Genomic DNA, 22,940 nt, shown 5'->3' with positions numbered 1-22,940 from the left:
GGAGAGTAAGCAAGAAGGAGTGGTACTTATGTGTTCAGTGTCCAGTGTGGTCTCCCTAGAGCACTGTCAAAGCCACATCACAGCACTCTGCCAGCCAGGGGAAACCTCCTGCGCTTGAGTAATACGGATGGAAGAAGGAATGTTAGAACTAAGGCATGGAAACCATTCACTATGGGTTTAAAAAACCCAGTTTCTAGGGCGTTTCACACAGGCACGGTCTTACTGATGTTCTGAGCCTGGCACATTTGTAAATATATACACAATAGCATGATGCAGATCAGATAATGTGTCTGGCACTCTGGTTGAATATTAAGACCGCAACTCCTCTCATATTCCTTCTAGCAGTGAAGTCCTAGACAGATAATTGCTAAAGTTTGCCTAAAAACTGTCCAACTGTAGTTTGTTTGGACAAGACAGAACTACTGGTCTAGTTACGCAAGGATTTTGCTAACTGCTGAAACCTTTTTGATGGTTATCCTGTACCCTCAAGCATTTATGGAGGAAAAAGGCATTTTTTGCATAATCTAAGACAGCAAAACCCCTCAAATTCTGAGTTCCCCTGAAATCTACCCTTGCTTATCAAGATATTTTCAGTGTGTGTGTGAGAACAGGACTGTGCTCTGGATTTAGAGCCAGCTCAAGAACCGGATTGAAACAGGCTAATTTTAACCTACTAATGGGTGGTGGTGGGGTGTTGGATTCTTTTGGTGTGTGTGGTTTGTTGGAGGGTTTTTTTTTTTAACAGCAGCTGAGTTGAGAAGGTGGCATTTATGCATCTTCACTTTGCCATTTTCGTTACTTCAACTTTTATTAGATATTTCAGAGACACCTCTGCTTCCCCCCCAGTTACAGTTCTTAAACAAATATTCCTGGTTATGCCACTAATTTTTAATTCTCTTCCATTCCTTTTACTTCTTGCAGTTGTTGTGTGGTTGGTGAAAATAAGCCTACGCTGCAGGGATGCAAGAGGAGCAACATTCTGAGGTAGGGCTTGGAGCTGAAGATTTTTTTTTCCCCCCTCAGTAGAATTCCAGGGAAGGTCAAGACTCTGAATCAACCACGTTCTTCTACTCATCCCCAGGAAAGGTCTGCAAAGTCAGAGGGTCAAGACCACCAGTGTGAGAGCCCTTTTAAAATGGGGTGGGAGCTGAGTGCTATTTTTTTGTCAAATTTAGGATGTTATTCCTAGGGTCCTTTTTCCTTCAATTTGTGCTAAAAAGAGGGTTTTTTTGTATTAATTTACTTGCAAGTGAGGAAGTGCAGAAAATAGCCTAAGCAGTGAGGTTAAACCTTTAGGAGGAAAACTGGTTTTTAAGTTACACAAATTGATTATATACAAGTGATCTCACTGTACATAGGTTAAGTACCTTGCCAGATTAAACTGAGTTGCTTTTTTCTACCCTTTCTGTTCCTTTTCCATGTATCTCAAATCCTTTTTTTTTTTTTTTAAAACCTGGTATAATAGGTGTAGCTCAGGAAATTTATTTCTTGTGAAATAGAAGAATATTGGTTCTTGTGTCCCATTAGTTAAATATTTAAAAAAACCCAAACAACCAGACTCTTAATGTGGTGCTTAGTGCTTTTCCCACTGCAGTATTATAATATTATGATGACAAAGCCAGCGTGACAGGATTAATTCCATATGTTACAGATGGATACATTTTTCCAAAATATTTTTGTGACTGGAGTTATGTATGCAAGCAGTAGAGTCAAGCCATATGTTGTGATCAAAAGCTGAGCTGGTGTTAAGCTAGATTTGTGAATGTAATTGCAATTTGCAGTGTTAATTGCAGTTTGCAGTTGTCAGTGAACAGACTTTTGCTTTGTAGTGAAAGGATGGTGTATTGCTGTGAACGTTTTAAACTTTGCACTTTAAAGCTGTTGTACTTTTTGGTCTATCTCAGTGAAATGTGTGATAAATTTAGCCTTGCCTTCAGTGGGGCCAAGGTAAGACACCCAGGATTTATTCTCTGCAAATTACTGTTTGGCATAATGGAATGCAAGCAGAAATTAATTACTCGTGTTGAAAGCTCTTAACAATTGGATGTGCTTTGTACAGTCCTGTTTTAAATCTTACCAGGTGAAGTACAAAGTAAATAAACCAGCTGTTCTAGCTAGAAAGCTGACATCCTTTGGGAGAGCTTGGCTACCTGCTTGCTGACTCATTAATACTGGCTTTCCTTTGGAAGGTACTTGAGTGATGATGGAATCGCATCCTGTCTCTAACTTTTTGACTTAATGTTGTTTGAGAAATTCCAAATTCTCCCCATAACCATCCTGAGTCAGCTTGGAATTAATGTAGTTGCCTAAAGATAGTTTAGATCTGAGCTTTCTCTCCTTCTTAAGTCTGTCTTTTCTGTTACTACCTCTGCCTCTCCAGCTTGGATGACACAGCCTGAGCGACTGGGATTGTTTGAATTCTATGCATGGGTCTTGAAAGCTGCCTGTTAGCTAAAAACAAGAGAGCTTTTGTGAGCCAAAGACCTGCTGCATATGCTTCTAGTGATAATAGTAAAAATGAATCTTTGGGAAACTTTTCAATGATCTTCTGATCTTTTAGAGAACAAGAGCTGCAGGTGCTTTGCTTCCTTTTGACTTTGAGTTCTGGTGTAAATAAAGTCAAGATATGTAAACATTATAAGACGGGGTGTACGTACAGTATAATTACATGCTTATTCCAACAGATTAAAATACTTGAGTAGACTCTTCTAGAATGGTTCTGTGTGTTCTTGTGAGTGCTGATTCATTTGGTCAGACTCCTGACAGACTAATGCTGGCTGGTAGTTGAGTCAAATGCACCATTTTATATATGGGAATGGTATTAGAATGGCACACGACTTAGTTTCCAGCAGAGAAAACACCATAGTAGTGTTAAAGATAAATTTGCTCTCTTTATTCTAGAATCATATTTTTTAACTCCACATCACATACGAATGTTATCTTTTAAAATAAGCACAAAAGAGGGGTTTTTTTATATGTTCTTTCTCATGCTTACCTAGCTAGGAGAAAAATAGTTTTAAAACCAGAGACGTTTTGAACTGTTGACACTGTTTAAATTATTTATGGGCTTGAATATTATATGTAGGTTCAAATCAAGCAAATTCACAAGGGGAGGATATATGAAAGCATTTCATTATAATTCCCAGCCTCCTTTTGAATTTGTTTCATACAGGCTGCTGCAGATCCAGTGTCCTCCTCCGATGCACCAGAAGATGGCCCAAAGGAAACGTCAAGTGTATCCCAGAATATCTGTATGTTTCTGGTTTGCCTGGGGAGGGTGTATCATGTTGGAAGCATGTTAAGATAAATGTCCATGCCTTTTCCTTACCTAATAAGGATGTGGCTGTTAGCACAAAAGGGAGATAGGAATGATGTCATATCTGACTTAATCTGTTTGTGAGTTATAGAAAGGCTCAGCGGCATAAACCAGGAAGGAGTAGTGACATATCCATTATCAGTTTGCTGCTCCCATGTTTTCAAAAGAAAGTAAATGGTTTGGGTTTTGATTTAATAGATATACCGAGTATTGTTTTAAGCTGGATCGTTGCTCTCTAAGCCAGAGACTGATATGTACGTGTTTGCTTTGCTGCTCTGGCATCTAGTGTTAATGGCATTGAATCAGCTGTCACAAGTGGAATACTCTGCCCATCCCAGCATGATAATGTTTTGATATGAAGGCCAAGCCTGCAGGATGTGGGAATGAAAGTATTCCTGTCTTGTGAAGCCCAGGAAGAGTATCCATCCTTACCTTTAGTGGAAAGAATCAGATAATGACAGACTTTTCTTTCTCAGAAGGAGAAAACAAAGGTGGCTTAGCATTTGCCTTGTGTTTATTGATACACTGATGTGATGTTAATGATAGGATGCTCCTTTGGACTGATAAAGATGTTCAGATTGTGCTTTCTGGCAAAGAACAGGCTCTGAACCACCTTTTGGGCAAATTAGTGGGTAACAGCAACATTACTATAATGCTGAAGTTGCCAAATAATCCCCAGGGATTGCAGCTTTCAGAAGTCACAGTCATGGGAGCAAATGGAGTCTTGATTAAAGCTATGGGGAAAGCATTCAGACCTACAGAAGCAGATTAAATTTTTATGTTGTTTTTTTGTCTGAGTATAGAAGTTGGTTTAATAGAAACCATAGCTGCTCCTGAGAATGTTTTCTTTGATTCTGTCCTTAAATGATAACATCTGTTACAAAAGTGTTTTCTTCACTTCAAATGTTATTTGGGCCAGTGCTGAATTGTATATATGTGTGTGGTGAAGGCTTGAAAAATAAATAGAAATCAAATCCTTTAAGGGTTACTGAATACATAGAAATCACTTGCAACTGGGGAAACCTGAGCCATAAAAGGCTTCAGGCTAGGAGAGTATTTGGGGAAGGTATCATGCACACTTCAACATTTCTTATACTCTGTGTTAGATACCCATTTTTGACTATAGTGGGAGGCAGGATATTTGCTCAGGTAGATTTAGGTGGATGTATTATGGCTGCTTTTGTGATAATGCTACAAATGCAAAAGTCCTACCTCCTCTCCTTCCTTTTACAGTCGTGTTTTCCCCACCCTCTCCTTTAGTATCACTGTCTATTTGGGCAGCAACGTGGTCTTTGACCAGGCTGTACTGACTGCAACACACTGTGTTCTTGGGTATTGACCATGAAGTAGTAGGCTGCTAAAATGCTAAGGAAGGATGTTGGAGGGTGTGTTTTCTTTTGGGTTTTTTTTTACATAAAATCTTGAGATGAGTATTTGTGGGACAGATCTGGGGGCCAGAGCCATGCAGTTAAACCAAATTAATGAAATTAATAACTATAGGAGGCTGTAATCTACCTGCATCTTTTACATCCTGCCTGCAAACTGTTCACTAACCTTTTTTTTTCCCCTGGGATTATGATCCTACTCCAGGCTTCTGGACTACTTGAGACCTCTGCTAACTTGTGCAGCAACTTGCCAGAGAAAGAGAGTTGTTTGGAAACAAAACTCTGCTTTCCTACTTGATGCTTTTTTTTTCTAAGACACATAACAGTTTAAAGATGACTCATTCAAAGTTACTGTATTTCCCATTGATGTAAACCTGAAGCTTCTCTATCTTGGTTAATGAGGCTTTCTGACATTTAACAAGCAGCTGTGATGGAACTGATAGATCTTCCTGTTTTCCATGGCAAGCTTGACATAGATTGGCTGAACTCATGTTGTACCATTTTGGTCTTAAGTAGTTTGTTGTTGAAACTAGGGAAGAATGATTGGTTTCCTGACCAGAATACCTCTTAAGGTTTAATTTTCAATTGTGTGCTGATCCCTGGTGTGTTAGTCACAGAAAGGGCTAAGATTGGTACTGTAGGCATCCTGCATGTGCCAGTATGTGCTGGTGACTTTACCAGCACCCTCACACCATTGTACCTGTGTTGCTGTTGTTGATACAGATAAAATCCCAAAAGGGAACACTTTTGTTCTAGAATTTTAAAAATGCTCTTTTTTTTTTCCCAATTTAGTGTATACCTTTTCTAAGTATTCTTTGCTTCTCTATCCACCTCACCTGCCACACAGCTTCTCTCTTTCCCTTACTGAACTGCGTGGACAACCTGTCCCAGTGTCCACAGGGTAGGAAACCTGGACTGAGACCCATGCTTGGAGGCAGCCTCTCCAGTGGTGGCACTCTCATGATGTAGCCTCAGAATTGAATGTAAGATTACAGTGGTAAATCAATGGCCTTTTAGCTCTGCTCTGCTGTTTAGTGGTGACATTTTTTTCTGATTTACTTGCTTGCACTTTATAGTCATGTATGCTTTGCTTTTCTTTTACATTTATAGCTGATGCAGATGCATTTAAGATTCTCCTGGAGATGAAGATGAAGAAGAGGCAGAAAAAGCCTACTTTACCAAGCACTGTGACTGAGCTTGACACTGAGGATGGTTCCAAAGTATACGTGGTTGGAACAGCCCACTTCAGTGACAGCAGCAAAAAGGATGTAGTGAAGGTAAATACAAAGTGGGAGCCCTTCAGCAGCGTGTTTATAACATTGTCAACTTAGCATGAAGTAGAATGAAGTCCAGCTCTCTGATTTTGTTCTGTGCTGTAACCTCTAAACTCTGGTTTTTCTCATTAGCTGTTGGAGGCCTAACAGTGCTGTGGGATGAATTAAGAGGCAGGCATGTTTTCTTAATTTTTGATGCAATACATTGCTCTCCTGTCTCAAATACTTTTATTTAGCCTTAAACAACAAAGGCAGATGCAGTGTCAGTGCTGAAAGTAGAAATCTTGCCACTGAAGCTGATGTTGCTTGTCACCATAGAGCATCACGTCACCCTGACGGGGTGTACTGTGGTTGTTGCTTGCTCCCTGTGATGGGGATGTACTGAGGAGATGCAAAGCCTGGAACTGAAATTGGCATTTACAGCTCCTCTGTGCCTGGGGTGTATAATACTGAGCTGTAAAACCATGCTGCCCCAAACTTGGATTCCATTCTCAAGATGTGCAAATGGGCTGAAACTAGTGAAAGCAGAAGCTCTTTCATCCTGTTGTACCTCATGCAAAGCCTGTGGTTTACACTGCCTTTAGGAGCTAGAAGGGAAGGAATCTTGTCCCAGAGTCATTAACTCTGGTTCTTAGAAAGCTTATTCTAACTCAGATTGTGAATGATTGTGGAGTATGGCCAAAGGAACTTTGTGAATGTGAAAAGTTTAACATCAAGTTTTTCTTTCCCCTCGTCCCTCCCCAGTACAATGTGTTCTCCCATCTTCCTGTCCCAAAGCATCCAGTAACTAAAGCATTTCGCTGTCACCTTCCCTGATGTTTTTCTCAATATGTAGCTGTTTGGAGAAGCCTTATTTAGTCTTTTATTGTTCTTGAAAATGATTGTGCTTCCATTAAGTCCTTCTTCTCATTAAGTTATTGATACTGGCTGCATTTCTGTTTAATCCTTCCTAAGCTGCTATAAATTCATCTTTCAGACAATACAAGAAGTGCAGCCTGATGTAGTTGTGGTGGAACTATGCCAGTACAGAGTTTCTATGTTAAAGATGGATGAAAAGACGTTATTAAAAGAAGCCAAAGAAATAAATCTGGAAAAACTTCAACAAGCTATAAAGCAGGTATGTTTCTCACAGTGAGAATTAAAGGTTTGTGCTAAGATCATTTGTCAAGTTAACAGCCAGATCTACTGTTCCCACCAGTTGGGAAGCTAACACTGATTGCCTAAGTGAGAGTACCCTTACAATGGTGAAGTTAGCTTTGGCTTTGGGCTTTGTTAAGTGGTGGGGTGTTTTCAGCTGGAGCATTGAGGGCTTCTGTTCCACAGCAGGATTGTTTGGGCAGTTAAGCTCAGCAGAAATCCTCCTGGGTTTAACAGTTGCTCAATTTGCAGGACACAAGCCTAACTTTGTAATTGCTATATTTGTAATTGCCTTCTCATTAGCAGAGCAGTACCAGAAGCTGACAAGTCCTTGACTTCTTGGCAACAATTAAAACCATCAGTGTGTTACCAACATTATTCTCATCCTAAATCCAAAACACAGCAGTAAATCAGCTGCTAGAAAAAATATTAATCTATCCCTGTCAAAACCAGGACAAGTGCTGTGCTAATATATTTAAATGTCATTATTATTATTTCTGCAATCTGCATCAGTTATTTAGGGAGCATGTAAATTTTGGTGTCTTCTGTTGTGGTCTGTTTAGTTGCATTCCTCCTTCATCCTATTGTGTTGCACTTTATTTTTAAATCTCATTTTACTTGTCTTTTGAGTAGTTTCTAACTGGCAGTAGGCCTTGGGGGAGGTTTTTTTTAATAACCTGAGGTGAAAAATATGAAATTCTATTCAAATTATAACTACTCTGGCAGTTTGAGGCTGTCAGGGATGTGTATGCAAAACAAGTGTCATCCCATAGGCTCTTTTCCAGTTTTAGTCAGTTAGCTTGTATTTAAGTAATTCAAAGCCAGGCACAGTGAAGCAGCAGAAAATTGACTTAAAAACAACAGGAGATTTGATTAGCATAGCAGTCAATAGTTAAAGAGTTTCCAGTGTACAGCTGAATTAGCAAATTCATAGATTGTTGTTTTGGTTGGTGATAATTATAGACTGGAACTGGCTTATTGATGTAACTGGAGTTTTGAGGATTGCACCCCTGGTAGGACTGGAACCTGCATTGGTGCAGAAGGCTGGGGGCCAGTCTGCTTGTGTGTGGTGTGTGTGCACAGGGTGCCTTGCTGCAGGCTTTCTGGCTCAGGGTTGGGCAATAACTCGTCTTTCCTGTTTTCTTTATTTATGTCCTATCAAAGGCAAGAACATTGCAAAACACTTGCATATTGCATGAATTACTGCATCCCTGTGTTTATTTTAGGTGAGAGGGGTTGTTCTGATGCGTGTAGCCAAAAGAAGCACATTCACAACAACCAGAGCAACATCTTCTGACCTAGTAAACAGGCACAGAAGCCTTTTTTCCTTTTTTTTTTTCTTTTAAATATCAAAGCTAAAGGTGACAGGTTTTGCTGTGCTTCTCTATTAGGAGAAAAAGGGCAATGAAAATAAAATAGCAGACTTCCCTCCCTCCCCTCTCTCCCTCCCCCCCTCCCACCCCACCCCCAATGTAAATTCATGTTGGCAGCTTTGTAATTAGCACTTCCTACCTACCAGGGGTTGGAGTCATCTTGTGTGAAGAAGTATGAAACACAGACTGTACTGGCTCTAAAGTCAGAGAGTAAGACAAAAGACCCTTCCTTTTGTTACTACTCAATCTTAGTCTCCTTTGTCACTGGGGATAATGCAAATAAATAAGATTTATGCCTTCCAAGTAATGCATTTTTCTGTCTATAATCTCAACAGAAAAATAAAACCAACCAAAACCACCCAACCTTCCCCCTTTGATTTAGTAGCAGCACAGGGAAAGCAGGAAAAACAGTACCACTGTGTGATGCTAAATTATAGTGTCTTTGTTTTTCTCTGGTAAAAATCAAACCCACTGGTGAGTTCCTCAGTCAGGCTTCAGTTATCTGCTCTCACAGAAGTGTGTGTTCGGGCCCAAAAGTTACACCCAAAGTCAAAGCTGCTTGAGTGTCAAATTAGGAAAACTGTCTTTTTGTAATAATTTGTATGAATATTAAGCAGTAAAATTGCATTTCATTGCTCTGAATTGAAGTTGGAAACCGAGAGGAGCTTTAATGAGATGATGACACACTTGCCGTGGGTCACTGGTATTCACAGTTTATCAAGCAACTGTTGGAGGTTAAAAACAGCCTTCCTCCACCCCCTCCTTGAATTTCAAAACCCATGCAGTTGCTTGCAAAGAACTACCCCTTTGCTTTCCATTGAGCCAAGCAGGGCAGCTTGAATGCTGGTTATCTGAAGATGCAAAAACTTGGCTTAAACTGAAGTGGTGAGGCAGGTCTTGTCTTCCCTTCTGCCCTGGCTTCCTGTGTCCGCTGCCTTTCCATGGCTCTGAGCAGGCCTTGCTTTTACCCACGGCATGTCCCTGTGTGGTGGCTAGCCCTGACACATGAGGGAGAGTGGAGAAACCTTGTTCTGGGGCAGGAGAGAAAGTGGGCAACAAAATCTTAGCTCAACCTATTTTTTTTTAACTGCTTCTTCACCCTGAAGTTACCTCTGGAGGAATATATTGCAGTGCTTGGGGTTCTGGGGTTTGGGGTTTTTTGGTTTGTGTTGGAGGGGCTTTTTTATGCTTCTGACCAGTGAAAAAGCTCTCCTTTTGCACTGTGTAATACAGCCCTCAGTCCTCTAGGTTACCTAAACATGGTCCTGTGTCGTGGTTTTGTTCCAGCTGAGGGCAGGCACCATGCAACTGCTCACTCTCAAGGAGGGGCAGCAGGGAGAGGGTTGAGGGAGAGGGGGAAGGGAGGGTAAAGAAAACCAGACAAGCCAAAACCTTGCAGGTGGGGATAAGGATAGTTTATTAGGACAGCAGAGAGATAGAGATAGATATAGTAATAGGGCTTTATAGCAAAAGGTATGAAACTGGTGATACACGATGCAATGTCTCACCGAACCACACAACTCCAGAGCCATCCTGAAACCAGACAGTCCCCAAAAAACATGTGTCCTGGAGCTGCCTGCTCCTCCCCCCACCAGCCTCCCTTTCATGCTGAGCATGACATAATTACACAGAATACCCCCTTTGGCCAGTTTGGGTCACCTGCCCTGGCTATGTCCCCTCCCAGCTTCCTGGGTGTCCCCCAACCTTCTGTTAGCAGGGCAGTATGAACAACTGAAAATTCCTTGATTGCTTGGCAACAACTAAAAACATCAGGGGTTATCAGCACTGCTCCCATCCTAACTCCCAAACACTGCATTCCACCCACTGCTAGGAAGAAAATTAACCCTATCCTAGCCAAAACCAGGACACCCTGTTAAACAAAATGAGTATGATGTGAATTGGTAGGTGACAGGTACACAACTGCTGTCACTTGCCACCTTCACTTGTGCTTAAAATTTAAGCCTGACCTCCAGTGCACTTGCTGCAGTCAGAAACCCAGTTCCAGGCTCCAGGTGACAAGGCTTTGTTTGCACGTGGCTGTGGCTGTGGGAATCAGGCTTTTAAAAGAAGAAATCCCGAGGACTGCAATACAGGCAGCTTGTTTCTGTGTCAGTTCTGCAGTGAGTGCTGGATCTGTGACCTGGTGCACAGTTGAGGAGTCACCCCGAGGCGCGCTCCCTAGGCTGTGTTCCCATAGGTGATACAAACGCTTTGTGCTGAGTCTGGTGGAAGATTTATCGCTGTGAGAAGCCCCCTGGCAGCTGCCAATAACGGGTGCATGGGGAAAGGCATTAGAATCTGCAGACCTACTTTGCCTGGGCATTCCTTTCTCTGTGCTTTTCACTGTCACCATGCCAGTTGTGGTGCCCAATAGAGTGTATCTTCAGTCATCCTTTCCTAAGCTTCATGAGTGTTTGATATGCTTGATCTCTTCTCATATATTTGGTATTTCTTTGCTTATTTGCTACTTCAATTATCTTGTTTTCAAGACAGGAGTCTACTAAAGATTGCACAGCAGCATGTTGATGTTTCTGGTTTGTGCCTTTCTTGGTAATCCCTCTTTTCTCCTTTTGGCTTCTGACTGCTGTTGAACTCTGGGCTGGTAAAATTGGTATTTTACTCTCTGCCCTGTCTGTCAACAACTCTGCATCCCTCTGCCTGTAAGATCTAACCTGTGAAATCATTGCCAGCCACTCAGATTTAATGCTATTTTCTGATCAGTTTTCCTTTCTCTGACACTAATTAATCTGGTAATTAAAGGTTAATAACCTTTTTTACTGTTTGCTCCCGTCATTTTTCATACATTTTGCTTTTATTCCCTGACACTTTATGACTGGCCAGTTGTTGCTGGGTGCTGCTGTGTACGGCTGCTTGCCACCTTTTATCTCCTTGATGCTGAGCAAATATGGCAGGCACTGAGTTTTATGCAGGTTAAGAGCACAAATGTCTGGGACATACTTCAAAGCTACGTCCCTCAGCCAGCAGGATGAATCTTTCTGTCACAGTGTAAAAATGCAACCTCAGATAAGTCAATCGTGAAGGGAAGATCAGCCAGCAAATAGCCTCAGGCTGCATTATCCTACTTTTTCTTTGTGGGCATCTTTTCTGAACTTCTGGAGACCCTTGTCCCTGGGGTTTTTTGACTGGATGATGCTGAAAACACTTTTTCTTACTGCCCTCTTTCTTCCTTCCTGATCTCCCTTCAGAAGCCCAGTGCCCTGTCTTTGTCATGCTTGTTAGCTTGTAGCATGATAAAGCAGAGGATCAATTTGCTTTGAAAATAGCCCCTCTCTTTTGCCAGTTCTGGTCCTCAGTGAGTCCTGAGGCCACTTAACTGCAGAAACTGCCTACAGCCTTTGGAGAGGTTATACACATGTCAGGTCTGGCATAGGGTGGGTTGTTTGGGCATGGTCCTGAGAGCAAGGAATGGAGACCAGGTCCTTCCTCTGGTTACTTCAGGTGGTTATAGGAACTCAAGCTATCCTGTGGAACCTCATCTTCAGTTCTTTGAAGCTGGTGATATAGAAGGAAATGAACTTTTGGGAAGGGAGCAGGGGGGGAATGCCTCTCTTGGTAGCAGTATAGACTTGATGCCAACTTGGAGGAGCTGTGTAACCAAGGTACAGGTGATGCTTGGGGACAGGTAACGCTCAGCCACCAAGTCTTATACATAAAAACAGAAGGTTGAGGGCAGTCAATGCTGGACAGAAGGAACGGCTCTGAATAGATTTGAGATGGATTTTCATCCTTTTTGTAAAAGGATAGGGAAGGGAAATTTTACATAAGTATATATAGGAGAACTTTATATTTTTTGTAAAGAAGATTCTTGAATTTAGGTCTCTGTTCAAAAAGTAATAGGCTCTGCATGGAGGGGCCTTTAGCCTGCTTGTGGGGGTGAGTCACACTTGGAACTGTGAGATCTTTTGGAAGGTCTTGTGTTCTGAAGTTGAACACAGCAGTTTCTTGCACAACACTAGATTCTATGTGTTTTTGTGTCTGTTAACCTAACCAGACCCCAGCCTAGTGTTTCCCAGGAATGTGGAAGTGTTTATGATTAGACCAGAAGCTATTTCCCTTTCAGTATCTTTATAGTGTGGTGTTCACCCCATGCTCAGTGGAATGTACTCTTGTGGTCCTTCTTTTCTTTTGTAACCAGATGGATCAAGCAAAATTAAATGCACAGTGTGAGCTATTTCACCAGTCAGTTATTCAGGCACTTTGTTCAAGTGGGTATAGTAAACATACACTGCAGTAAGTCTGGCTGCCCTCTTTTCTTTCCTTAACCCTGCCATACATTTTTGTTGAGAGGAAGAATACTTTGGCTGCACACTGAAGTGAAAAGCTACTTCACAGATGCTACAAACTGAAGTAAGAGCTATATTGATCAGTGAATTGGCTACAAAAGGTAGCCTCCTCAGTGCTGCTTCTTCACTAAGATAATTAATGCTTTTTTTTTATGACTGCAAACAGTTCATCCTTCTGAGAAATCCCCACAGCTTGTTGATTTTAATTATCTTTTTTTTTTTCATGTTTGTTTCTCTCCCTCTTCTGCCAGAATGGAGTCATGTCTGGATTGATGCAAATGCTGCTTCTGAAGGTTTCTGCTCACATCACAGAACAGCTGGGAATGGCCCCAGGAGGAGAATTCAGGGAGGCTTTCAAAGAGGTGTGAACTTGAAATGGTTTTTCTGAGGTCAAATTACTGGCCTTTTGCTCCCAGGGTTGAACTAAATAAAACCATTTGCGAGTGACTAGAAAAGAGCACTCTGGCCAGACTTGTGCTGAAGCCTATGAAGTAATAGAATCATCTTGAGCTTCAAAGTATACTCAAAAGTACAGAAGTTTGTAGCCCTAAGCAACATGAAAGGAACTCAGAAATTGTAAGGGTTTTTCCTGATGGTATTTCTGAGGGTGTTTACTCTAATTTATTTATTTTGCTCCTGTTAAATAATTTGACTTCTAAGTATGAATCCTGGTCCCACTGTTGGTGGTGTCAGGGTTTCAGGCTGTGCAAACCAACTCTGAGGCACATTCATGAGATCTGAACGCATTAATCCAGAAAGTTTCTTTGGGGAAGTGAAATACCTGACTGGGACGTTAATTCTCTCTGGTCTTGTACCATTCCCTGTTGTACCAGTGCCCACTGCCATACTGAGAGTAGTAACTGAACCTCTACTGTGTACCACAGCTAGTATTTTTATTTTCACTGTATGTATCCACCTTGCAGAATGTGTCTTGCTATTTTTATGGAAATTAGGTAATGTAAGGAAATCTGAGGTAACAATTGTTAAAGAATCTGGAATAACTTGGTGTATTTATCCTTAATTAGCCTTGAAACAGTTTTCTTTTTATTTTCCTCACTATCCAGACCACAGTGAAACATTCTAAGTGCTTACCATTTTAAGAAAAAAAGTGTGTGTGTATATATTATTTATATTTATATATATGTTAGCTTTGTCCTGTTCCAAAGTGGTTGTTTGAAATTTTTTTTTTAAACAGGAATGCGTAGGAAAGAATTTTCTAGAAATTTTGTACTGGCTAAAATCTTACTGTCTCAGCTGCAGTAAAGTCTTTCCTCCCATTGTCATGTGGTATCTGACACTGGTTCTGGTTTCATAAACTCCTTGAATATAGTTTGCCATGACAAACTGATAGGTTTGTGATCCTGACAAACCCTAGGTGAAAGCAAAATGAGCACAGTTGTTTCACCTTAGACTGAATTCAGACCCAGGCAGATACTGAGCCCATCTGTTCACCTTGAGCAGTCATACACAAGAGCTTTCTGCTTAGGCAAAAGTAGCTAAAGAGGGTGGCATCACAACTTCATGTTTTTACTGTAATGTGTGAAGCAGCGTTTTTGAAATTTTACTTACTGCAAAACCCAAATATTTTTTGATCTTAAAGTATGACACTACTTGCTCCTTTATTAAGATACCTTGTATAATGGAATAAAGTGAACATTTGCTTAATAACGATATGGTGCTGCAGTGTGAAAGGTTGACTGGTGATTTGTATCTTCCCCTTCAGGCCAGCAAAGTACCTTTCTGTAAGTTCCACCTTGGAGACCGACCCATCCCCGTTACGTTTAAGAGAGCAATCGCTGCACTTTCTTTCTGGCAAAAAGTCAAGCTTGCCTGGGGCCTTTGCTTCTTGTCTGACCCAATCAGGTATGAATAAGCATCCCATATGTTTATCAGGATGAATTGTTCAGCTCTTCAGTTTGACTGCAGTATGATCTGGAAGTCCTTGGTGCCTGGCCTGATGCAGTGAAACTTGAAGTTAACGAGAAGGATAAATGCACAAACTACCCTGTAATCCATATTTTCTAAGAAAGCTGTCTTTCTGGTCATGCTGCAGTTCTTTCTTTAACTGTCTTCTAATACATGACTTCTAAGTGAAGTAAAAAATGTGTTGCTGGAGAACTCCTAGTGTGCTTAAAACACAACAAAAACAGCCAAACAAAAAAACTCACAACAGAACTTTAAAATATTTTTTTATTGGTATGTTGAAGGTAAAATTGCTCCTGCTACTGTGGGTGGATGTTGTAAACAGAAGAGAGTAGGGCCTTGGTACACTAGTTTGCACCTGCTTGAGATTGCCAAAGGACTTGAGCCAGCTGTACTAAGTCACATCTAGATCAGGGCAGCTTGAGAACTGAGCCTGCTGTTTGAGCAGCATTTTTTGGAGCAAGAGGAGCTTAAGTCTGTGGACAACATGTGCATTATAAAGAGACATTTTTAAGAACTTTTTTGCATATGGCAATATTTCTTAGGCTATTCTCTCACTCAGTTTGGTTTCCCCTGCCCTTCAGAGACATCCCTGTGCCAAGTTTACTCCCTCTTCCCCTGAGTAGGTGTGTGATAACTTACTTGAACTGGGTGAGAACACCTGCACAACTGTCCCAGATTCAGTCTACAGGCTTACCAGCAATGGATTCCCTGTGCACGTGCTCCTTGAATCTCAGTGCCTCTCATACCCTGTGACCAGAGCTCTGCACAGCTCATGAAGTGATCTGTGGTGTTTGTTTCCAGGTTTTTAAAATTGGGCCAGGGCTCAAACTGTCAGTCAAACCTTCTGTTTTCCATTTACTTAATTGTCCTTTCCTGGAAATACTTGCTGTTACATTCATCTATAAAATGAGTTTGACCCTTTTTCAATCCATTAGCTGCAGTTCATGTGCAAATTAAGTTTTCTTACCTACTAGTCTTAATGCCAGCAGGAAACTGTTTGCAGGCTTTTGGGGGGCATCAGAGGATATATTTCGCTGGAAATTCTCTCATTCCTTTATCTATACTAATAACATTTTGGTTTTTCATCTGCAGTATTAGGATAATTATCATATATACTCTCTGACTTCCCACTGAAGCTTGGCCATAACATCTCAGTTGTTGTCTTTGTACAATTAATTGGTATATTTTGAAAAATGCTGTGGGTAGCAATTGAAAAGGGAAGGTATTTATAATTTGGAAGTTGTTGGGGAGAAGGGGATTTGTGCACCCAGTCGTCAACATGAGATTTTACAGAAAATGAAGTAATAATTGAGCATCAAATTTGTTCCAGCCTGATAGCTTTTCTGTGATCTGTTGAAAGTTAGCTGTGCGTTTCTCCTTTTGGTTGTCTCTGCTGACAATTTAGTGTCCTTCTGATTTTGGAGACTAAAGAAAGTATGTTTGGCATCATTCTTCAGTAGACTGTGATGCAAAACCAGATGATTCTGTTGTCCCAAACTGTGGATGTGGGTGCAAACAAAAGCTTAACAGCACCTGTAAAAATACAAAAGCTTGTTAAGTTTACTCCTGCAGCTTTTATTTGTTTACTTCCTCCCCATTTCCTATTCTTCAGGTCAGGGAATTGATTTATAACTTTGACTTCCCTGCTGAAGACCTGTGATTGATGCTAGGAACCTGCAGAACTCTTTCCACCCTCTCAGATTCTGCCTTACTGTGTGCTTTTTTTCTTTAAGTCAAGCCTCTCTTTGTTCAGTGACCAGATTTGCTTCCTCTGTTGCCTCTTCTAATCTTATCAATATGCACTGGAAGTGGGGCACACTGATAACTTCCTTCCTTTGAAGCCCTAGTGCTTTTGTTCAGTTGGGTGGTCAGCTTTCAAACTAAGGAGGGTGAAAAATCTGGTTGTGCTGCAGAAGGGCAAGTGACCTCTCTTCTGTCCCTTTCCCTCACTGTAGGGGCATTGTTAGGTATCCAGTTCTACAGGTTTAAGGAGTTTGTTTTGCTTTTGAAGAGGAGAACTGGGGGAGGAGCATGGTTTTATGTGAATTATGTGCATAATACCCAATTGAGAAAACTTGCCTTTCTTTCAGTAAGGATGATGTGGAGAAGTGCAAACAGAAGGATTTACTGGAGCAGATGATGGCAGAAATGATTGGAGAATTTCCTGATCTTCATCGAACAATTGTCTCTGAGCGAGATATTTACTTGACCTACATGCTGAAGCAAGCAGCAAAGCAGATAGAACTACCTCGAGCTTCAGAAAGTAATTTATTTCTTTTTAAAGCAGAATCCATAAGCAGCAAGGTGGTCTTTGTGTACTAGTCTGAAGTTGGGGGCTCAGGAAATTGGGGGTGTTCTCTTCGCGTGTGCCATGTGTCACTTAAGATTATGGTGCTTGAAAAATGAAGAAGCAATAATGCTCTCTTGGTGCAGTCAGCTATAGAAGTGAAGAGTTTTTGCAGAGCAGTAGTCTCAGAATTGATCCCTTTCTCATTGTGCTCTTTATAACTAGAAAATACTAATTAGGCAACTTTTTGAAAAGGTAGGCATCTGGTGTCACAGCACAGGACAGTCTAGACTTCAGTTACCTGTCTCATTGCCACCTTGTTAACCTCACCAAACTTTTCAAGCAAGGGATGTGTTCCTGAGCAGCTAGTGATGACAGTGAATGTGTGCCTTGACATGTTTCAGCAGGGTATCAGCATGTAGGATAATTGCATTTCTCTGGCCTTCGGAGATGCTTTGCTGTTGAATGTGATCTGCACGCCCTTGCTGTATGTAAGCACAATGAGGTATGAGTTACCTCTTGCTGTCTTAAAATGCTGCTTGTAACCACTTCAGTGCAGACCTCTGGCACTGCCTTGTGATTGAAAGAACAGCAAGGGGTTCTTGGATCTCCCTTGCCTGGGATTGCCTGAATGCTGCCTTCATAACTTATGTCCAGACATGCAGTATTTCCAGTTAGCCCAGTTGATGTGGCTGAAAGACGTGCAGATGCATTCAGTTACACTGTCCAGAGAGCAGGCTGAAAATCTATTGTTGGTCTTGGCTGGGTCATGAGCCACAAGAGTTGTTGTTTAGTAATTCTACTTTTTTTTTTTCCCCTTCCTTTAAATCTGCCTTCTTAAAAGCTCAGTGTCAGCATCACTAGCTTAGTGAATGCAGCTGGAAGGGCTTTATATGCATTATGAGGGACTTAAAATAGAAGGTACCCTAAAATAGGAGCGCCATAAAAGGCAACAATGTGAGGGGCTACCTGGCTGATAGTCGTGTATCTCCGTCTCTCAGCTAACAAGAGGAATGGCAGATACAGTTTTGTTTAGAAGCTGAGCATTTATTACATACACATAGTCTGTTTGTTGTATGTTTGTGTGCTCATGAGAGGCAAAAAAAAAAGGGGTGGAAAAAGCACAAATTATATACTTGAAATTCATAGTAAAATACAGCACCTCACAATTGAAATGAGCAGGAATAGGGCATCATTGCCATTGCCCAAATAATTTGCTACTGTAGGGACGTAGTAAAGGGAAATTCCTGGACAGGATTTGCGGGGCTCAGATGTACCTTTGGTCTGATACATCCTTAAACTAGGTCTGATTTGTTGTTCCCAGCCTTTGTCTGACTGGTTGCCCTGGGTGAGCTATTCCAAAGAACTTGGAAATGAAACTTCCATGTTTAGTTTTGCATGCTATCTTTACCTCACACACAAGATTCTGAGAGGGATAAGTTTCTTGCAGGACTAAATTTCAGGCAGGGCTTTAAGCATTTCTGGTGTGGTCTTTGAATCCCACCCAGAAGCAGATGAGGAACATACAGGTAGGTTCCAGGAGGTTAGAATGGATGCAACATGCCGTGGACAGCCCATTCTGCAGAGGTGCTGTGCTCTGCCTCTGTTGTAGTTGCAGCTGTGATTGGGAGCAGCCCGAGAATAGGCTGAGAAAAGGCAAGTCCAAAGAAACAGTTTTGAACAAGTGAACGTTACTTCCAGTGTTTTCAATACTTTTGTTTCTCTGGGGGTGTGGGGAGGGGCAGCTTTTCAGATTTATTGCTGGAAAAATCAAGGGTGGGTGTTTAAAGAAAGACAGTGGCGCTTGATTTTATATTTATATATTATTTTCCCTATAGGAAAACAGCCTGATTACTGTTAATTACGTCACAGAAAACTTTCTAATTTTTTTGTGGCATAATGCAGTTTTTTTATCTTTTCTTCACTGAGAGTGAGGCAATCCCAAAACTTTCAGGAACTTCACTAGGGTTGTGGAATCTGGATGGTAGATGGGAGGTGAGGGTGAGAGCTGGCACACGTTGCAGTTGTCTTAACAGTGATGGGCCAGCTGCTGTGCACAAATGGTATGGGTTTTGCTGTTACTTGCTGAGGCAGGGGCTGTAGCAGCAAGCAGAGGCTGGTGTAATCTCTAGTGCTGTTATCCAACTGTTCCTCCTGCTTGTTAGCCCAAGTATGGATGTGTGCCAGTTGCCACTGCCTAAAGCAGTGGAGAAAGCTCTCTGCTGAGGAAGCAGCAGAGACGAGGGCTGTTCTGATAAGCAGTACAGAAACATGACTCTCACAGGGAAGGAAATAAATTAATCCAGCTTGCATCTCCTGAGCTGTTCACCCTGAGGCTGGAGCATGAACCTTGGCCAGGGCTTTTTACCGAAACAAATGTTTCCTGAAAAATCCCAAAATGGCTGATTTATATATATTTTTCAGCCTTCCAACATAAGAGGCAGTAGGTGAGAAGTATTAACATCTAGTATGAAACAGAAAGAGAGTTTTAGTATCTTTTAGTTAAAGTGTCCCTACCTCTTGGAAAATTCAGCTTTGTAATCTCACATGTTACCTGTTTGTTTATAGCTTGAAATTAGCTCTTTTACTGATGTGTTCCTTTCTCTCCATCTGTTTCTCAGCTGAACCTAGAAAATATATCCCAGCTGTTGTAGTTGGTGTTGTTGGAATGGGTCATGTACCCGGAATTGAAAAGAACTGGAACTCTGACTTAAACATTCAGGAAATAATGAGGTAACAGTCATCCTTTCCTATGTGTTGATGGCTTCTCTTGAGAAAAGACAATGATAATTGGTTTGTTTGGGGGTGTTTTGGTTTTGTCCCAGCGTGAAGAGAACGTCACCACTGTCATTACTGCCTTGTCAGCTCAGTGACTTGCTGTACAGAGCTCACAGATTGTCCTTACAGCAAAGGAAAGGGAAATGCTGAAGATGATAAAGTGAATGGTTGAACATTGAGGGAAGTAGAGGTGATGCCCGTGCCTAGAAAAAAAAATTTCATTGATCCACAGTTAAGGCTTTTAAAATAAGAATTCAAATGAGGACTGTGGAGAATAGTGAAAACAAAACCAGGCTTCCAGTCCAGCTTAAGTAAATATAAACTGTTAGATTCAAAGCTTTTATTGCATCAGGGCACTGTTGGCTCTGCCAGGCTTACTATCACAGTTGCTCATATAGCCTATTTTTATCTCTGTGTGTGTGTGTGTGTGTATATATAAAAGCAATAACAGATTTTAATATGCATACCTAATTATGGCCTGATTTAAGTCATGAATTCAGTGAACTCTCACTTCAAAGTACCCATTAAAATAGATGCACGTGCTTTGTAAAAGAAGGAATTGAAGAATCAAAATGTTCAGAACTATGTGTATCTTATAAAGCTGCAAAGGTCAGATAGGAGGGATTATAGTATGACCTGGTACTACTGGTTTGTGCTGGTTTAGGATAATGGAGCCTTTCAAATATTGGCACTTTATCTTATCACCTCCCTTTACCGTGTTTATATAAGCACCTCACCCCTCTCTTCAGAGGATCTGAAAACCAGAAAAGCCTCTACCCCACCTTGAACAGTGAGCATCTTAAATACAATTTAGAGAAAAATATAAATGGCCTTGCCTAGCCATTTGTACTCTAAACCTCACCTGGACTCACAAACTAGATGTCATATCCCTCTGCATCCTCGCAAACAACCTATGAAATGAGGTTTCCCAGATCTGTATAGTTGTACTGTTAACATTGGTTGCATCACTGTCATCACAGACTGACTAGCCAAAGCCTGACTGTGTGTCTTCAGGTTTACAAAGAGGGCCACTTTCATCAAGGTTCAGGCTCTGCTGTACCAGTGCCATAACTAAGTGGAATGATTGCCAATATCTTCCATAAGACTTGCATGAACTTGCCTTTCTAAAAAAATATGAAGCAAATGATATTCATAAGATTGAGACTCACTTCTTGTTTAACTTTTTAACCCCTTGTGCAGTTGCACGGCAGTTGCAGAGCAGGGTTAGGGGGCTTTTTGTGTGTTAGTGGTTGCCATCTCTAAAGCGAAAAGCTTTTAAGACTTTCACAGGTACTTAGGTTTTACAGGTTTCACAGTGATCTTAGAAATTATCTGGATAGAAACACACATTTTTCAGACTTCTAGTTTTAAAGTTCATGCATTGAACCCAACTCTGAGCAGACCTTCCTGTTTGCTTCAGACTGTTAGGAATTGGTTTACCTTTCTTTTTTTAATTGCACCAAGGGACGGGATGTGATAAAGGACAGCGAAGCATGTAAGGTGGTGTATAGGGATGCCTTCACCCTATCCCTTGTTCAGCATGCATCCCTTACTATGCAGAAATCTTACTGCCCTGGTTTGAGCATGCAGAGCTAAACTCTGCATGGGTTACATCCTAATCTCAGCAAGTCTAGCCTGGTCTGAGTGTGCCCAGTCTCCTGGCTCCACACAGGGCCAGCCATGTCAGAGCATGGGACTGAAAACATCATCCAGGTGCTTCTTGTACTCAGCCCAGCTGGGTGCTGTGACCACTTCTCTGGGGAGCCTGTTCCAGTGCCCGAGCACGCTCTCAGTAAAGAACCTCCTCTTAATATCCAGCCTAAACCTCCCCTAGCACAGCTTCATACCGTTCCCTCAGGTTCTATCACTGGCCACCATAGAGAGGAGATCAGTGCCTGTCCCTTCAAAGCTCCCCCTTGCCAGGAAGCCATAGACCATAATGAGGTCCCCCCTCAGCCTCCTTTCTTCCAGGCTGTACAAACTAAGGGACTTCAGCTTCTCCGCCTAAGACTTCCCCTCCAAATCCTTCACCATCCTTATTGGCCCCTCTCTGGACAGTCTTCAATAGTTTCATGCCTGGCATCCAGGGGTACACCTTGCTGAAACACACCCCCCCCAAATCTGTGCAGGGACCAGCCTGGCTCCAGACATGCCCTTTTCGGTCGCACAAACCTGAGCAGGTCCTGACATGTGTTACCTGGAATATCTGAGCTCTGATTTCCTCCCACACCCTGAATGACAGTGAACTGACTATACAGGTGTTGGACTTTGCCTGTGTGTCCTGTGTGTCTTCCAACTTCTCTCTCTGTACAGAGATACACACGTTAATACAGTTAAGAGTTTATTACAATGTTATGAGCAGACAAACAATATTAACTTCTAGTATTCTTCAAGAAATCTTGATGCTATCTTAGTTATTTTGATAGGGTGGTGGGCAAGTCAAGGTCCATAGCCATTAAGAGTGGCAACATACAGAAATAGAAAAAGCTTTATTATTTGTTGCTGAATTTGGACGTGGTCCTTGAATGTGAAAGAGAACATTGTTACCTGAGAGTCTCCCTTACTGTAAGGGGGAAGGGGAGAAAAGGCCCTTGATTAGATGGAGAAATGCAGGTTCTTCCCTGCTGTTTTCACTGTTAACATTGTTTTCTCTCTTCTGCTTCAGTGTGCCTCCCCCATCAACCTCAAGCAAGATATTCAAATTCGTCATAAAAGCGACAGTTTTTGGACTGATGGGATACGGCTGCTACCGGATAGGCCACAGGACAGTTCAGTTCATTCTCTCAATGCCAGCAGCACAGAGCTATCTTCAGAAGCTGACAGAAATACGGTCTCAGCATTGAACATGGAGTGGGAAGGAGGTGGCTGAAACAGGGGGACAGAGGCAACCAACGCGAACTGGACTGAAGGAAGAGGGAGGTCGGGATTCGAGGCAGACGGTTGATGCTGAGCAACACTGAATCGCTGTATAATAAACAAAATTGATGCTAAAGTTACACCAGCTGTGATCTAATGAATAGGTTTGACTGCTGGTAAGTGTGTTGCATGAAACCACATGATTCCAGACTGAGGTAAAAGAAATAATGTACGCAAATATATATATATAATATATGCACACTGTGTATATAATATATATTGCTGATGGTGTAGTACAGACAGC

General features: G+C 41.6%; 1 protein-coding gene across 1 annotated transcript; it reads left to right on the top strand.

Annotated features, from left to right (window-relative positions):
- Nucleotides 1-960: 960 nt before the first annotated feature.
- TRABD (TraB domain containing) lies at nucleotides 961-22,693 on the top strand (the record flags this gene model as incomplete). Its single annotated transcript, XM_084265266.1, has 9 exons — nucleotides 961-984; nucleotides 3,173-3,251; nucleotides 5,812-5,978; nucleotides 6,952-7,092; nucleotides 13,041-13,151; nucleotides 14,513-14,652; nucleotides 16,806-16,978; nucleotides 19,624-19,735; nucleotides 22,446-22,693. 9 exons carry the CDS (start codon nucleotides 961-963, stop codon nucleotides 22,621-22,623), a joined length of 1,125 nt encoding a protein of 374 aa, XP_084121392.1. The 3' UTR covers nucleotides 22,624-22,693.
- Nucleotides 22,694-22,940: the final 247 nt, after the last annotated feature.

Source organism: Gallinula chloropus (assembly GCF_964237585.1).
Source record: "Gallinula chloropus genome assembly, chromosome: 1".
Taxonomy (NCBI): domain Eukaryota; kingdom Metazoa; phylum Chordata; class Aves; order Gruiformes; family Rallidae; genus Gallinula; species Gallinula chloropus.
Note: the sequence above shows the minus strand (reverse complement) of the source record. Positions and strands in the feature narration are given on the sequence as shown.